Raw genomic sequence first — 19614 nt, 5'->3', positions numbered from 1 at the left:
TTAATAAATTATTATTTTACAGATTTGTAACTTTGGTTATCAGTTATGATATATCACATGCCATCAAAATCGGTTTAGTAGTTTTCGAGAGATCAAATTACCCGAACCAGATCAATACGCAAACGCAAACGGTAATAATTATTAGTTGCACAAGATAACAGTTCATAATATTAAAATTATTGCTCGAGAACTATTTTTAACTCTATTAAATTTTATACGCAATTACAAATGTTTGTGTGTTTAATTTTTAAAATAAATATTGTTTCGTAGTTTTACATATTAAACATTGAATTGAATACAATCAGTTGTTATGAATGACTAAAAATTGTTTTGGTTATATTGTCACTGGTTAAAATGAAGTTAAATATAATGCAACTAATAAAAATCTGTGATCGTAAAGTCTGGTGATTATTAAAAATTTGTCTGATAGTTTCTGATTTAATTTCATTTAAAGAAATAAAATTTTATCACATATATATTAACATAACAAGCGGATTAATATGATTTTATATAAAAAAAGAATAATCAGGCTCTCCTATTTTATGTCCGTCTTCACGCATATATTGTGAAAGGGTCTTTTTATGTCCTGTATAATCTAGACATTTTTTACAGCTTTCCTAATAAAGTGCAGGCTCCGTTGTATTTATGGAATCTAAATAAAAATTTTCTGTTATATGATTTAAATCATTTTTAATAAGATAAACGACCGTTCATCCTCAGACGTATCTATTATGAAGTTTTCTAGAACTTTATAGTGTTGAGTATTATCTGTGTCTCACTATTTAACTTCTCACTACCTGACACTGTGTTTGACTTGATAAAAATTCAATTATTTATTACATAACTTTATAATGAAGACAAGAATACACAATGTATTTTTGCTTACAGTCATAGTGCTGAATTTACTCTTTCATTGCATTAATGTTTGGCGTTGTACCAATGTAATTATATAATGCTGGCTAATAAAAACATTTAGACTATTTTACGATAAAACTTCAGGATATTTGTTTGTCTGTGAGTAAAGTTTATTTGATATAACTATTGCAAGTTCCTTTTTGAGGCCACAGTTGCATTCGGTCAGCATAAAACTTTGGTAGAATGCAACGAAAATACCTTTTAAAGAATTAAGATTATATTAAAATAGTTTTAATAAAAGCGGAAAGGAAATAGTATTCTAAACATATTTCACCGACAGAGTAACATTGAATTCTTTCAAATTCTCGTTCCCCGCACCAAATGTACTTGCAGATTGACTTTGATGAATGCAGCAACCGGCTGCGAGGTAGTGATAGCGAAAAATTAAACTTGGAAGCTGCATGGAAAACCTTTTAGCGCATTCTGAAACAAAGCTCGATTAAAGAACCAATTTGTCAGTTTGTCGTGGCTTGAGAATAATTTGAATTATATCAATGCTCCGTCAATTATTTCTTCAAATCGTCAACTAGATTGACAAACGTAAGAATTTTAATTGTTATAAAAATATTCATATTATATTTTATCCTGTAAATTGTTGCGAATTATTTAAATTTATACTGATAAAATCTCTCCGTTTCCCCGCTGTACAGAATAAACATTGCATAAATGTACAACTTTGTAGTTGGAAATATTTTAAATATTGAATCGCGGTAAACAATAAAATTTATTCGCTACGAAACGGCAAAGAAAAAGAATGTCATTTGCGTGCTTTGAATATTAATTTTTTTTTTTACTTAAAAGAAAAATTATTAATTGTGAAATTCTTTAACGAATCTATACGATGCGATCGTAAACAGGCGGCGCATTACACAGGAGTTAGCGATAGCGGTGTTTAGTATTCGGCATTTTTGATGGCTTTGTTTAGTCTGTATCGTAAATTTTAATAAAAAGTTTTATTTACTCTCAGTTTTATTTGAGCAATTTAAATAATATTTTATGTCGACGTTTAGTTTGTGTGTTCTCTTTATCTCTTTGAATATTCTCTATGTATACATAAATAAGGGGTTTAAAGATGCACATAATTAAAAATATGACATTTGTTGCGAATGGAATGAATGAAAGTCAGTAAATATTATGGATGATGAATGAATGATCGGGTGTAATAATGAATGAATGACTCGATCCTTTATTAGTTGTCGAATGTTTTACAGATAAAATTACTTAACAGTAATGTAAAAAAAAATCTTAATAGAATAAAGATTTTTTTTTATTTAATACATACATAAGGGTGGGTTTCTTAAAATTTTATGATATATTTCTTAAGGTCTGAAAGATGAAAAGATTTAAAGTATTTCCAGTATATTATAAATTACTTGAGTGTTAATATATTTCAATGACCGTTCCTAAATTGTTATTAAACGCTTGTGCTTACCTAATATCAGCAAGAAACAAGCGCTGCTAGGAAATTACAGGCACTAGAGTGTTCGGTTACCAATTTGAAGAACTCCAACTTGCTAGTTTGTTGGGTGTAAACTCAATATGAGGTTTGCCAGCTTTATTTAATTATATACTCGCTATAAATTAATTATTTCTTCTCCTTAACTTCGAGTCAGTCAAATTAAATTTTAATATATTTTCTATTGTCATTAAGTAAGTTATTTTCTATAACTATTTTGGAAGGAAAAGAAAAATATAAGTGACTTGTAAATAAAAAAATAACCAATGGGCATTAAATTCAATTAATTTAGTTAATAATTAAAGAGAAAATTTATTGAAATATGTTCCTCTTATGTGAAGTTGTTGTACTGGGAGAGAAAATAAGCGACGGAATAAAAATCGGAAAATTGTTGGTTTCGTATTTTAAAATAATTTCGACATGTTTGCCAACCGTAAAATAATTACTATATATATTTTATTAACTTTACATTTCTATTTACTCTAGCAGAATGACAATTTCAGTTACCAAAATACACTTTTATTTCAAAAAATATACAAAAAAAAGACGAAGGTACCCTTTATATTAAGATTTCATTTATAAAAAATATATTTTTTCAGTGCTTTTATTTAGATTTTTAATTTTTGTTTTAGATGTTTACAGATTGAGGATCAAATAAAGAAACGTGTTACATACAAGTTCAATTTTCTCCAATAGTAAAAAACCTTTCAAACTGAAAAGGTGTTTAATTTTCAGTAAGTAAAGTTCGGGATCGAGCGTAAATTTTTTAATATTAAAGGCACTGTTACCGTAGCCTGATCCATTTTTACAATTACTTACATTTGCGAACAATCAGTATCCATCGACGAACTAATAGTAAATTAATATATAACAATATTTTCAGTCTAGATCTACCCTGAATTGCATATTGCATCTGTGATTACTTGACTATTGAGACGGAAATTTTTAGAATTTATGACTTATGAGATTTTGTGTTCTCAATTTATTGCCATCATCGCGTTTGTTTCCAAAGAAGACGATGAAGAATAGCAGAGTCTTGTTAAAACTATTGTATTCGACAAATAAATGAATATTGTGCCTTGTGACACTTCATACAGTTTTCAAACTAGCACAAACACAGAAGTTTTCCACTATCATACTAATTAATTGTTAGTTCATTTGACTGTATAATAAGCAATGGCAATAAAAATTTAACCTGTTTTTATGTGAGACTAATCTGCTATTATTATTATTCAAATGTAATAACAGTTATAGATAAAAGGAGACAAATGTTATACCCTATACAAAAATTTTATATTTCATATAATTTCCTTAACCCATCGAACCGTTTTTGTTGTTGCGTCAAATACAAAATGGAATTAATTTGCATGGAACTAAATTATCATAATTTTACGTATATTATTCATAATTATAATGAAAACATCGGACGCGCCAATATAATACACATAATGATTAAAATTTTATTCACATTATAACATTAGTCTGTTAAAATTTCTCAACTAATCCGATCGTAAACAACACATCCGACGTTATTCTTGTACGTGAGACGTTCAATGGCTAACGTCATCGTGTAATATTCGCAGCCGTTTCACGATCAGCCACAATAATAAAACACGCACTAAACTTTTGATGATAAATTTTTTTAAACCTTCATGGAGTTTCGTTCTTGACACATTTCTCTATTTTAATTCATCTTTGTCTCTACGCGGATCCTTGCATGTATTTGTGGAGAATAATACAAATATTTATATTTTTTTAACGTTCCGTTGCAATATAATAAATTTAAGAACGTTTCGTTAAGAAAATCAATGATCGTATTCTAATACAAAGTTATATATATGTTTTTTATATCCCGGATGTTTTTGAACATTCCCACTACTAAAAATAGTTCAAATCAGATGCGCCACTATTAATAAATGTATAATATACTTAATATGTTAAAAATTACTTTCTGGAAGTTGAATGAAGCATCTATAGTGCGGAATTACGTTTCAGCATATCTTTGACGTAATAAAAAGTCAGTGGTATTTTAGAAAATACAACGTAATAAATTATATTTTAATTAGCACTGAGAAGCAGACAAAGTAACAAGAAGGTGTAGGTCAGAATCATTATTTAAATCTACCAAGAACTTTATAAAGAATGGACACTTTTATCTGTTATCAGATACGACATATAATGTGTCTATTAAATTAGTCTTTTACGGTCTGGCTAAAGTCGATAATTTTTGTATCAAAAATCTGTACACAAAACCATATGGTTACGTATGTAAGCAAACAGTTACTATTTATGAATCGATTAAGTTTAGGATGATATATTTAATTTTATTGAAAAAAAATGTATTGAAAAAATAATCGAAATAAAACGAAAGTACTGATCGTTGGGTTCTATGTTGACATCAATTTACGTTTAAAAAAGTATAATCACGAGTTGCTCTTGGGTTAAAAATTTATTTGTGATAATAATTCAGTGACCAGAAACAATTGGCTTATATACCAAAACGAGTTCATAAACAATATAGTTTTTTAAATTGCCAAAGTTTTTATATAAAATTTCAGTCCTATTTCCGAACTGCGGGTAATATTTCACCAATAACTGCCAATAGCTTAGCCGCCAACATAAATCAAGACTATATTTATCCCACCAATAAACATTAATGTTGGGAATGAGTTCTTTTTGTAATTTTAAGGAACAATTGTATGTATCTCATAATTTATTTATCAACATTTTTTATTTTAAATATCTGTAAATTTCGTGATAATATCGAGTTAATCGTTACTAAATTGATCTCTGGGCGTTTGGTTAAAATGTACTGATTTGATTTTTTGACTTTAATTATGCAAGAAAAAATATTTTTCATATTTATTTAGTCTACATTTAAGAAAATCGATCACATACAAAGTCAGCCATAAATAAAGGTTAAGAAAAGAAAATAGTAAAGAGCATATGACGCCGCCATTGCTGAATTTATGGAATATGACGCTTGCTTTTGACACATAATGTGCTATGATTTGCGCGGCAAGTCGAGTTATCGGTCCAGGAACCACGACAGTCGATTTCCTAACAAGTGTATTGTGGTTTAGATTTTTGATATAACGAACTGAACGTATTATTTAATGTCACGAGGAAATTGTGACAACATACATATGTATATTTTTATGTTTTTATCATGGAATTACTTTGATATATAAATATCGTTTCGCGTATAAAATATTATTTCTTAGACACTTCAAAAAGCATTGCTTTGACACAAGTACCAAAGTGTTTAATAATATGATAATTTAACAAAAACAACATTCACAGTGGAAGGTGGGAAGATTGATGTACTGTGATAATTCAAATAAATCACCAATAAAAAATAATGTCAAAGTAATATTACGTTCGAAAATATAGTGATTGCGTTATCTCCAGTTCAGAAATTTCCTACTCCATTCAAAGTGCTGCGTCCGGCGGAGCTTGTCGCCTTAGAATTTAGCTCAAACAATAAAATTATAAGCGACTTATAAATAGCCCGTGTGGAGCGCTGCCGTCGGTTCGGGGAAACGGCCAGTCTGAAGGATAAGAGGCGTGTGGTGCGCGCGCGCAGCGGTTGACGACTGTTCGCAGGTGGGTAGAACACCTGGGTCACCTCGCAATGTCATTATCACTATTATTATAATACACTCCATAGATAACAAAAGCTTCAGTCATCATGCGCGCTTTAACATTAACGCGCTGAATAGTTAAAAATGTGAGTCAACGAATGTAGAGTTACATGTATATCGAATGTCTTAATAAAGTTATTAGTTAGATTTTATTGCATAAATTTATCACTGTATTATTACTTGATCATATTACTTCGTACTAACTTAGTTTCATGTAGGTGAGCGGAACACGTGTTGAATTTAACAGCAACTTAAACTTGGTGCACGATTGATGATTAATATTTAATAGTTACGTCGGATTTTTGAGATAAATACCAAAGGGGTGACGTCAAGGAATAGTCGCGAAGAAAATTGACATTATTTTTGATGATAGTGTGGGCGTTGTGAAGAAACTTTTGCGTGTCGCAAGTCCGATGCAGTATATTTATTTTCAGTTTATTTTAAACGGCCCGGTATTGAATTTAACTGTTTTATTGATTTATGTCTATCGTTTCTAAAGTTGTAAGTCACTATACAACTAGTATTTAAATCTAGTATACTATCGTAAATGTCAATAATAGCATATAATATAAACTTTGAACGTAAAATATTAGTGATGTTAATAGTAAAAATGCATAAAAATCTATAAGGGTAAGAAAAGAATTAATGTCGTTGGACAGTTCACACGAATTCTACAGTCAGAGTAAATTTGAAGATTTTAATTTCACAAAAAATATATGGAAGTACTAAAAAGATTTATCTGAAATACATTATATAAATGTTAAACTGTTAATAATAACAACAATTTTCAAATAATAGTCATAAGAATAATACTTTTGTACGTGCAATTCATATAAAATTCTTAAGTCAACGAATCCGCATCAGGAATGAATGCGAGGTATTTGTAAATTGAGCTATTTGCGACAATATACCCAAGTAAAAGAATTTTCCTTCTTCGTGTTTGATTTATTTTCGACTTTGAATTTATCCTGAATGTTAACTAGCAAATTTACACTGTACCACATTTCGAATAACAGTTTATTGGTAAAATTAAATCCTCTTTGATGTTATGTCTATAATATTCAGAAATTAACAACGCAAAAAAAAAGTTTTATCACCACAATTTCTAATGATAAACTCGTCTTTGTATTTATTTTGCGTTTGCACGACGCTAGAGGTTTTTTATCTCATAAAGCCAGTACGTTACATGTTTTCTGTTTGAAAATACTTTACAGAAACCAAAACATCGCCACAAGATTGAATGAAATTTTACAGAAAGATATTTTATTGTCATACACATTATTTCACTTGGCGGGTGCCAAGAGATAATCAAAATAATTTAATATTACATTCCCGACCAGAATGTAATTATCTGTGATATTTAGAGTTTAACATGATTTAAATACACGTTTGAAATAACATATTTTATTTTTAAAATAACATATATACATCGGTTGTTAAATGTTTTTTTTTATAACAATAAAATATAAATTATATATAATTGAAATGTTGAAGGGATTAAGATAAAAATTTTGTAAGTCATATGCTTTTTAGCATCAAGTAGGTTACTTTTTATTCTAAGTAAACCAAGGACCTGGTATATGAATATTAGTTTTCCAGTGTCTATAGGGAATAAACACGTGATTTAAAAATTAACAGAAAAAAAAAAATCATGCGTAATCTTTTTAGCTGAAGTAATATATTCACATAGGTAAATACTTTTACAAATATCACGTTTTTTAAGATGAAATATAACTATTCAATAGTTGTAGTTTACTGATCCCATCGCAATTTTTTTTTTCAATATTTTTTTTAATGATTACTCATACAATTAATTAAAAGAGAAAAAATTTCCTGCATAATCGCTATTATGTTTCTTAAAACAAAATAGTGAGTAAGTCTTATACTGTTGATCTCTACATAATAATGTACAAAATAATAGATGTCTCTATATATTTTCCAGGCTTTTCTGCGAGGAACTTCCTTTTTATCAATTTAGCGAATCGTAAATTATTTAAAATCCAACGTAAGCACTTGCCATGACTTACGTCATACCTTCAGGTAAAGGGAAATCCCAAACATTGCGTCATTTAATGTCTCTTTTTGAATTTCATGAGATTTTTAGCATTGTCTACTGAATTTATTGTATTAGAATTCTGGAATCACAACGTTGTAGAATTTCCATTCTTTATACTGAATCCCATGTTTTGGGTTAAAGTAATAAATACATTTTTTTTTTGTATATGTTAATGTTTTACCTCAATAATTTTAACTTTATTTATCTCAAGTAAGATTTGGTAAAATATGAGTATTACATAGAGATCATATTTGTGAATTAAGTGAACATGAAAAATATTTTTATGAAAGATTTCTATCTTAGCTGACTTATACGGAACTTTTTATCAAAAGATTTTATCGGATGCTTTACCAAAGACGAGTTCTTGAAAAAGGTGAGGTGATTCTGCAACTTACATGATCTAGATTCAGTTATTTGTTATTTCTCAGTCTCGTGTAAGAATTTCATATAAAATATCTTGTCTTAGGAAAATAAGACTTTTCCACGGTTTTAATGAATATCATGCACTAGTACCAATAATTTAAACCTAATATAAAATTTCAGACAGTTGTTAAACATGTATTAATAGATTTATAGTTTTGTTGAATGGCATCTAAGATAATTGGCGATGGGCCAAAATGACGTCACAAGTGAAAGCCGATACCCACGGTTTACCTGCCAAGTGTTAATGACCTTTACTTTTTCTATTTAATTAATTCTATAGTGAAATTCAAACCATATATATAACGTATGAAGAGAATATGTTTGTTCGGTAACCATAAAAATTTACTGTTATTATTGAGATCTATATTTTGGGACGCAAGCCAAGATCACATGACCTTAAGTAATAAATGTATGCTCTCTAAATGTCATGAACACATAATGCATAGCATCATCAAAATATGTCTCAATTAAGGGTTCATCTTTAATGCATTTGTATGTTTGGTTTGATGTAGAATGTCTTAAATAACCAAGGTCATTCTGTATGGATACTGGATGGCTTTATTCAAATAGTGATAAACATAGCTCAATCTAACGTAACAATTTCAGGCCACATTCAAGTTTAACATACCTCGTTGAGATGGATGTTGGAAGCCGCATGTTGTGAAATAGTTTAAATTGAATTTTATTTAACATTATAATTTCTATTTTATTAATCCATATAATATGTTGAATATCTTTCAATATAGGTTTGATGTTTGTTCAATGTCTGCGGACAATTCTGTAAATATCATTAGCCTGTCGGTGCCCACTGCAGAGTAAAGGCCTCTTCTTACATTGAGAGCATTAATTACTAAGCTTGCTCAACGCGGATTGATGATTCTGTATTAGTTGGAGTGTAATAGAAAAAGTAAAAAAAAAACCCGCTCCAAATTTAACTGTAGATTAAGTTTTCAAAGATTATCGCAATAGAAGAATTGCTTTACAAATTCTCTACATATTAAGATAATATGTAGAGAAAACAAACAAATAAACGTTTTATGTAATTTTTGGATTGTTCAAATTTAACTGATATATTCCTAGAAAAGGCTTTTTATTACAACATCGAACCTCTATAGAAAGATTTTACTCTATTTTCTAAGTTCCTAGTAATAGTTCATAAAGAAGACATTGCTTGATACAGCTGTAACTGCAGACAACGATAATACAGGCTTCTGGAAAACGTAAACTGAGTAATCACCAAATGGAACAGTAAGAAATCCTACTTCAAAAATTCTTGCTTTCTAGTATATGGTACTGAAATGAACGAAACTCCAAAATTATTAAATATTGTGGAATTTTATTGAGTGATTACATCAATAATATCAATAATATAATAGTAAAACTTTGATAAAAAATATATATATAAATTATACTTTGGTTTTATAGCAATTTTATCTGACCCTACTATCCCCTGGTTATTGTTAAGTAACCAGACCTTCAGGTTTACCATCGTTAAAACATAAAAATGTATGTTAGTATATGATTAGCGCATCCGCATACATGCATTCACATATCTACAATACTTATCATTTATATAAAAAATATATTCTTTCCAAATATAAAATAAAAACATATGATATCTTTATCCAATTTTCTTATTGAATATTCTTTATTAAATTCATCGAGTTATAAAAGCAGTCGTTATTAAGTATACAAAGTTAAGCTTAAAAGACTGTTGCTTTAAAATATGGAAGGCTGTGTGTGGATTTGAAGAAAACTATCATTGGAACGTGTTATTTCATAAAAGTATGTTAGTTTACTGTTGCTTCCATATTAGAATAATATGAAATAAAATTTGTCTGCACACATTGCTACTCGAATGTTTAAAAAGTATGTGAAGTCAAATTTCATTATATAGGGCTTGCTTAATAATTTACTTTGGAAAACGTAATACTAATTGTTGAGACGGTGTACAAGCAATACATACATTAATGTTTTGGCCAACTAGTTTTTTATAATTATAAGAAGCCTCTTTTTGATTAAAAAAAATATATATGTGTGATTAAATTAATTTTAAAAATATTTTTGTATTGCTGGTTAGATAATAAAGATAGTTTACAAAATTATTATGATATAATCTGTGTCAAGCTATACAGTGTAAGCCTTTTTACAGACAAATAATGAAATATCTATATATTATTGTAATATATACCAGCTTCTTTGTAATTTTTCCTACTTTCGTTTATTATATTATCTTAACATTATTTATATGTTCGTTATATGAATGTGAGTTGTTGGTTTTCTAATGATACTTGTTTGGCCTCGATCATTTAAAAATATTTAAAGCTAGATTCATTCCGTTTTGAAGGTAGCAGATGTTAAATTCTAAAACGTTATTTAGATGATGATGTTTAAAAATAACGAAATCATTTTGTTTCACGAGTTGTTAATAATAAATTTTGTTTTGAAAAGAATATCAGCTTTATACCATACGTAAGAATCTAATCAAAAAGTTTTCATTTTAAAAGTAAGTGAATGTTTTATAGGTGTACCTACTGCTTTATATTTATTTTTAATTTTTATAAATCATAACACAGAGAATCATAATTAATTAAAAAAAAATCATTGAAATATTTTTGACACGTAATTTGTAACCAGTGAAGACTAGTTGTTGTTTATATTTCATTAATCTTAAAGAGCTTTTCTGGTGTACTGTTCATGTAATATCTTGTTCGACTTCGGGAAACCATTCCCTTTTAACCTAATATAGAGTCAGTTACATGATATTCTGAATTTATAAATAAATTAAATCTATATTTAAAATAAACGAGAAAAATATAGTTCCGATATAAAAATCTGGTGCAACGTCTATTTTTATATGCTCTTGTGTAGTTTATTATGACAGGCGTCATTGCATGGATGCTGAATAGCTTTGAACTGGTTACGGGCTGAGCAGTTGGATTGATGCCTAATGATTTTTTGATGTTTCGATTAAAAGCATTTCATTTATAACATGTAAATTAATTTGTTATAATTTTTCATATTAATTCAGTGAATTTAGGAAATTTTATAGACAGAATATAAAAAATATGTCATTTATAAAGAATTTAAACATTAGTAGAGGGATGATCTAATTTATATATGTACTAATAAGTTTACTTTTGAAGCGACATGTATCAAGTCATCTTACCAAAAAAATAAAAACAAAATTTTATAAAATGAATCTTATGTTTATATACATAGAGTTCATATAGGATTAGAGTATTTCGATGTTATGGCTCTTGGATGCAAATGTATACCATTGGAATTATTAGAGCTATAATTTTAGGAATTTACGTATTTTGGCACAAACGATATCTGCGTAAGTTGTTTATGGATGTATTTGTCCAATTAAATTATTTATTTGCTTGTATATTACACTATTATTATCAGTACAAAATGATTTGACTATAATTAATTGAGTAACAAGTAACTTCAATAAGTTAAGATTCGTATGTATTTAATTGCTCAACTGTAAGTTTTATTGTACATATATACAACGAATAAACATTTTAATGATTCAATAATAAACTGAAAATAAAATTATATATTATATACATAAGACGTTACATTAATTTAATAAATAATTAAACAATCTCACTGATCGTTCTTCTGTACATGAAGTATATAATTTTAATCGCAAAGCAAATTAATATTTTTGTTACATGCGAGTTAAATCTGAAAATATGATTTCATAAAAAAAATTGACATTATTTTGTTCATTTTGTTAATATATTCCATATAATGCATTTCTCAATTTCTGTTCAAGACAAACTCATAGATGATATACGGGTGTATTTTACTTGAAATATTTTCTTACTCTTCATAACATTGTATCCGAATATAAAATAATGTTGTTTTCCACTTCGCAGGATGGAGACTGAAGCCGAGATTGCAAAAACAGAAACGAAAGTAAGTTTTCAAATAAAATACAATTACATTTTATTGCGTTATCCTTTTTCTTGTTGCATTAATCCTTATAACACGGATTAGCCTGTTTTTAAAGTGAAACGGTTGACTTGAAACGACTGACTGGGTTGAAATTTAAAATTAAAATTGATCCCAGAGAAGTTGGGCCAGAATCCTAATATTACAAAAGTTTTGAAGGTTTTCGAACGATTCTTGTATGGGTGTTCATGCAAAAATTACGGAATGGTGTTAAGAAGACCTTGTTATAACCTTTATTGGAATATCTCATAGCAATGTATTGGAAAATTACTCGAATCAGCCATATCTTCTGTTTGCATCGTAAAATTTTGCTATAGGATCACAGTCGTGAGAACGTTATCATTAATTTTAAATTTCAAGAGTGCGACTATAACATTAAAATATTAATATTAAGCTATTTTCATCTTTATGACTATTAAAATTGGTATTAAATTCTTCTAATCTAACGATTTGTTATTTATTGGTCAATGCAACATATTTATACAGGATTTTTAAGTTAGAATCTTGTTCTTTTTCTTAAATTATTAGTAAAAATATCAAGGGATCTTTTAAAAGACAAGTATATTGGTGATCTCATCACTAAGAATGGCTATATCATCTGATTGACCAAATCTCCGTTAACTCCGAAGAATGTAAGGCAAAAGGAAAGTAATAGTGGCCGGGCATGAAAACAAATAAAAAATGCAAGACAAGGCATTACAGAAGTGAAATACAAGAAGACAAGACTGACAAGAAGTCTAAATATGCAAAATATATGCAGTTTCATAAGAAAAATTTTATGTGTCGGAAAAATACAGTAGTTATTATAACTAGATAGATAAACATTACATTATGAAGTTATACTCTTACGAGTATAAGTTCAATTCAGCATACGCTATGATCATAAATGATTGACATTCACAAAGTTCAAACGTATTTAAGGTGTAACAAAAAAGTTTTGTTGGCAAACTCTTTAGACGAAACCAAAGAAAATAATATCGTTTAAATATGGAAATTGAAATAAACTCGCTTAGCATGAATTATGATTGTGAATATACTTACAAAAATAAATATTTTCACAATTGGTTGATTGAATTAAAATTATAATTTTTATATGGAACGTGTGGTTAAACATAAATTCCTAACCAAATATTAAATATTTATATTTTGGACATTAGTTTTCTTATTATTTATTCAATAAATATTTGCATATTACAATACATAAAGAGTTAAGCGTGTCGCATGCATATCGAGAGAATAAACAATCGTTTCCACAATTAACATATTTAAGAATCTTGTGTCTTATTGTGCAAAATTCTTATTGTTTGGAATAGAGCCAATAAAGTTATAGAATATATGTTGTGCTTATAAAATATATATTTTAGACTGAAACTATTTTACTATCGTGTATGTTTATAAATATATATTTTTTTTATTATTTAAAAAATATAAAAAACATATTGCACCAACCGTCTACACCTATTTTATTTGTATAGAAAGGCAAATTTACGATTACATAGATAAAGTCATTATTAGAAAATGAAATGTGCTTTTAAAGTACAGATCAATGTATGATAAATATAATAAAAAAGAATTTCGAGCTAAATATGCATTGTTGTAGCTATTTAGTAAAGACAAATTGTAGACGGGACGGCCGATATTGGGGTCGCGACCAAAATACATGACGGCAGTAAGGCAGATGGCAGTAGGCGTCAGGCGGCGCACGCGCCCACCGCGCTAGACGCCTCCCGCCAACGTATGTACTGGCTCTGGCTCAGGATTTCCATGCTATAATTAACCGATGTGATCAGTTAATTTTACATCTTTAACTCATTAATCTTAAAAGATTTGTAAGTGATGTGGATAAAAGTTACGTGTTTCTCACTTCGTTAGATTAAAGTTGGTGAAATTTCAACAGTAGCCGTTCAGGAAGTTAATAATTTGATCTTACGGTTTCCAGTGAGTATTTCGTTTCTATTTTTTTACTGTTGTTGTCAATTTGCCAAATCATGTTCGAGCTTCCAACAGTATTTATACATTTGAGATAAGCTATATTTAACTGTGTTTTAAAAATCATTGGCAGTAAATTTTCGTAAAACCCCTTTCAGCAATGAATCCACCATCAGCATTGCATGGTGCCATGAGTAAAGAACGTAAACCATTTACTTATACTCCTGGAGGTCTGGATCTTTCCGAAATAAAGTCGGAACGAATGGCACAAAGGTTAATGAGAAATGCCATGAATCAAGGAGTTCCTGAACAACCAGCACAGACATTAAAATCTCCACCAGTTATGCCGTCCAACGCGATACCCAATTTCAATTGCTTACCAGTACAGGTTTTTCCTACATTTGCCTTACCAGCCAATCCGAAGTCTTTGCTAAGAACTAGAAGTAATCCAGATGGTCCTAAAGAACAGTCAAGTAATGTGCCAAAGTTAAACGCTGACAATACATCGAATGCTTCTATTTATAAAAGCGTAAATAATCCTCCGACATTTATGATAAACAACAGCATGGAGAACAATAAACAGTCTTCGTATGATATTGAAGATAAACCAAATGAATATTCGTTTCGTCTACCAGATCATGAAAAAGATGCGAGCAAATTCTTATTAACAAATAAACAGTTACATTCAGATTTACAATATAATAAAGTACAATCAACGCAAGCAAATAACATGATCAGTGTGGGGAAAAATGACAAACATGTTACTACGAATTTGTTGTCCGATGAAGAGACGCAAAACGATAATAAAAAGGATGTTTCATTTACGATCGAAAGTAACAAAACAATGCCCGTGATGCTAAACATTTCACCATTGCAAAAAAAAGCAGACAGTGATGACGAAAAGGTTGATTTGAATATATGTGCATTTATTCTACTTACGTGCCTGTTTTCTTTCTATGTTAAGCATAAATATAAATCTCTAAAACAAAGGGTTACATAGAACGATCTAACCTTTTATTGTGAGTTCAATAACTTATTTCTATATATAATATCGCTAATATGGAACGTTGAATCTGTCTTGAATTCATGTAACTAACTGTATTAAATATTAGATTCAAAATTTGCTTATGATTGTTAGTAAGAATATTATAATATATTAATAATAACAAATACATAACAAATATTTTTATATATTGATTCCAGAAGGAAGTTAGAGTTGTCAAGCAACAAACAAACACGAAAAATGAAGTAGAACATAACGGCGATACCGAAGCTGAAATTGTAATCAAATTACCATCAAAAAAATCTGCGGCTAAAACAGAAACTTCTGTGGATATTGTGAAAAAAATTTTACCGGATGGCACAGTAGAGGAAGTTAAAACTACCACAACTAAGACTACTGTTGATGGAAGAACTGAAATAACAACTAAAACTGAAACAAAAACAATACCGAAAGCTGTGACTAATTCAGAGGAATTTGAGGAAGAACAAGAAGAAGAAACGGAAGAAATTATTCAAGAAAATGGAGAGGAAGATGAAAATAATTGTGAAATTGAACAATCCGTAGAAAAGAACAAGGATGACAATGAAGAAGAATTGTCGCAAATATCAAAAAAACAAAATGGTCACATAATTGTTAGTGAAGAGAAGACTGAGAAAAATATGGTGAAAAAAGTTGTAGTAAGCCAATTGCCAGAGCAAGAATCAGAAGAGGAGATAGAAGAAGTTGAAGAAGTGGAAGAAGAGGAAGAAGCAGATGCCGAGGACGTTAGTACTGAAGAGGTAGTTATATTAAATAAAGTTTCAACTATCCAAAGCAATGACTGTAAGGCTGAAGATGAAAAGGATGTTATAAATCAAGAAGATAATATAGAAGAAGATATAGAAGAGCAAGAAATTGAAAGTAAAGAAGAAATTGTGGAAAACGACGAAACTGTTGAAGAGGAAGAGTTAGAGAATAAAGAAGAACAAGATGAAAATCAAAGTGAAAACCAAGATGAAGAAGTTGTGCACGAGGTCGAAAATCAAGATATTGAAGAAAAGGCAGTATCTGAAAATAAAGTTGAATCTGAAACTGATTTAATACAAAAGTCTGAAGAAGAAGGTGAAAAAGATCATACACAAGTTGAAGAAAATCAAGATGAAATGAAACAAAATGAAACATCTGCTAGCAATGAAGGAGTTGGTGTACCGGATGCTCAAGTTGATTTAAGTAGTAATGAAGTTCAAAATAATAATGATATTTCCTTAGAAGAAAAACAAAATGGGAATATTGAAAATGTTCCTTTAAATATTATATCTCCAAAACCATTAGAATCCAACGATCAAAATAAAGGACATGAAAGAAAAGAAGAAATTATAATTAAAACTTCTTTAGAATATGAACCCAAAATAGGATTTTTGAGAGAACCTTCTGTACCACTAGAAAAAGTAGAAGATGTTGAAATAAAACCTATTGGACCAGCACAAGAAATCTTTAAGAAGTCTCACACCGAAATTATAACAACCACAACTGGCAAGCCAATTGGAGCTAGTACTCAAACCGAATTTAATAGAATCGAAAACATAGTAACAGTAAATCGCACTTCAAAAATTTTAGACCATGCTTATGAACAGATAGCACAGCCACCAACCTTAAACACATATTTTACTCAAACTACTGACAGAGTTTTGACATCACCACAACCTGTGTCAAAACCATACCAACCTGTGTTTTCATCAGAACCTCAATCTGAAAGACGCCACAGTTTGCTCCTGGAAAGACTGAGTATGGAACGCCAAATACCTACATCAGATGTATACCACAATAATTATCAGTCTACACAACATCATGAACAATCTCCGTGGTTACAAGAACCACAATCTGAAGTTTTATCTGTGAGTAATGTTAAGCCAAGTGAAATTACGAAAAATCAACAGTGGTATCAAAATACGAGGAAAGAAGATGTAATTTCAAGCACATTGGCACCAACATTAAGTACACCAATTCCTCAGTGGAATAAACTAGAAACGCAACAATTTGTGCAGCCACAATCTCAAGTACAGCCTCAAGGGCAACCCCAATATCAAACATTGTCACAACCACAATACGCAACTAAGCCTGAATTTACGCCATCACTTACAGAAAATATTTCTCATAATAAATTTATGAATTATCAAAATAACGCTTACACTACCTACGCCCCAAAACCAAGTTGGGTGAGCAGTACATATGAACCTAAACCGACTATTCCTCAAGCTGACCATTACTCGACAATAAAGAAGGAATCAACGGAAAGTTATCAAAGTTCGAGGCAACAGTTAAGCTCTTCTTACGTACCTCCTCCTTGGGAGCAAGATTCAAGTTATGTATCTAATAATACAAATTACTACCAACCATCACCACCTGCTCCTTCTTATACTCCTAATGTAAATCCAAGTTGGAAACCTAAACCAACAAGCAAATTTTCAAAACCAGCACCTACATCTTATGTTCCTCCGGCTCCAAATCAATCTTTTGTCAAGCCTCTGACCACTGCCGATCCACCGAGACTACCTGGTCGAAAAACTTATTACAGCGAATATGAGAGGCGTTACATATCAGTCCCTGAGAGTACGTATGTTCCCGTGGAGTCAAAGTTTCAAGCTCAACCAGATCCATCTCCTCAATATTACTACGATAACAACGAACCCGCAGAAACAGTTGAGCCACAATGGAGAAGAGAGTTAAGAGAATTCACTGAGAAAACTCAATCAACGCAGTCTGAAACTACCTCTGTTAGACCTCCTTGGGAGGAGGATTCTAAGTATGCTGCGCCGGCAGATTATAACGCACCCGCGCCAACAAGCTGGACGCAGACGTTGAGACCAAGATCATGGCGTGAGAGAAGTTCCGAGCCAGAGTATGCTAGTTCAAAAGAATGGCCGAGGTCAAACACTTTAGGTCGTGGCAGACCACAAAGTTCATATGTAAAGAGCAATGTGGACACTCTGCCAAGACCACCGCGTGGAGTATCAGTTGACAGATATAATCCAAATAGCTACATGTCGCCCTCCGAGCATCCGCCCGTACAGAGCCAGACGATGAATCCCATTATTCATCCTAAGCCACATCACAATCCGAGCGTACCTGCATATCAAGCCCGAGCCTCTGCTGAACCTAGGTAGGGTATAACAATATCCCTTTTTATTTAATGTATTTCTTTGACATGTCTATTTGAATATCAATAATGAATATTGGAATCATAAATACTTTAATTATAAATATCGAAAGAGATAATACATTCTTCGAATTGAATATTGATTGAAATATATAGATAGTTTGAAATTTACAAAATTTCGTGGAATAATTTAATACGTAAATGGTTTGTTTTGTATTAATTTCGTCTGGATAGTGCTTGACTGTCATTCCACCAGTGGGAAGTTGGAAATGAAGTCGGAGGTGGTGAACGCCATATCTTAGTAATATCCTTTTACCCTTTTCTTGAAGAATCTCAAATGACAAGTCGAATATTGGAAAACAATATAAATCACATATTTAATGCAATTGCATGTAATTAAAATATTTCAGAGAGCAACCTGCATATGTTCAACCTCGTATCCACGTAGATTCGAAAGCCCCACCGGTTCAATCAAGATCTTTCAAGTATCTGCAATGGATCACTGGCACCGAAGATTAATATTACTCACTAATATAATTTTTCAAGACTCAAATTATATATAAGGGACATCGAAAATAATGAAAATTGTAATTTTACAAGTCGTATACTTTCCAAGGAGAAGGTATATTTATATTTTGAAATGTTATTTTATACTAGGTTTTTTTAAGTTCTAAATACTCACAGAATATGTTTAATTTCTTATTTTATTCTAATAATACATAATTATATCGTTTTTATTTATATTTTCTGTTAACTCAACCGTGATAATTTTATGTAAAAACTAACTTTGACTGTTTAATTTGTCTTTTCATGTCTTAATAATTAAGTAAATGTATGTTAAATTTACATTGTCATTTATTCATGTGTATATAGAGTACAGTGTTTCATGGCGTCTTTTTGTGAAAAAACACGTTACTATGTTCACCTTTGTACCCGTTCGCTTCGTTTTAACTAAACTAATTTATTGTTTATCTCAATTCTTGCAATAATAATTTCATATAAGTGCATGGGTCACATAACAATATTGTTTTTATATTCTCTTCTTTGTGGGTTATTGTTGAGTTTTATTAATAAATATAAAAGGTA

The 19614-nt window shown here is 30.0% G+C and overlaps 1 protein-coding gene and 2 long non-coding RNA genes across 5 annotated transcripts; 1 reads left to right on the top strand and 2 right to left on the bottom strand.

The window, feature by feature from the left end:
* Positions 1-496: 496 nt before the first annotated feature.
* Positions 497-5882, bottom strand: LOC133319439 (uncharacterized). The gene is made up of 3 exons (XR_009753052.1): positions 5751-5882; positions 1190-1338; positions 497-667 (listed from the first exon to the last, which is right to left on the bottom strand). It is a non-coding gene; the product is annotated as an uncharacterized LOC133319439 (long non-coding RNA).
* On the top strand, positions 5837-19614 carry LOC116773873 (probable serine/threonine-protein kinase kinX). Of its 3 annotated transcripts, none has more exons than XM_032666421.2 (4): positions 5837-5977; positions 12385-12424; positions 15593-18531; positions 18939-19614. In XM_032666421.2, the coding sequence occupies exons 2-4, from the start codon at positions 12386-12388 to the stop codon at positions 19045-19047; spliced, it is 3087 nt and encodes a 1028-aa protein (XP_032522312.2). In that variant the 5' UTR covers positions 5837-5977; position 12385; the 3' UTR covers positions 19048-19614. The 3 variants fall into 3 exon arrangements, with proteins under 3 accessions (XP_032522312.2, XP_061379857.1, XP_032522311.2); XM_061523873.1 differs by lacking the exon at positions 5837-5977 and adding an exon at positions 6085-6101; XM_032666420.2 differs by lacking the exons at positions 5837-5977; positions 12385-12424 and adding exons at positions 14241-14398; positions 14548-15293.
* On the bottom strand, positions 13614-14502 carry LOC133319438 (uncharacterized). Its single transcript, XR_009753051.1, has 2 exons — positions 14325-14502; positions 13614-14227 (listed from the first exon to the last, which is right to left on the bottom strand). It is a non-coding gene; the product is annotated as an uncharacterized LOC133319438 (long non-coding RNA).

Source organism: Danaus plexippus, chromosome 20, assembly GCF_018135715.1.
Source record: "Danaus plexippus chromosome 20, MEX_DaPlex, whole genome shotgun sequence".
Classification (NCBI taxonomy): Eukaryota; Metazoa; Arthropoda; class Insecta; order Lepidoptera; family Nymphalidae; genus Danaus; species Danaus plexippus.
Note: the sequence above shows the minus strand (reverse complement) of the source record. Positions and strands in the feature narration are given on the sequence as shown.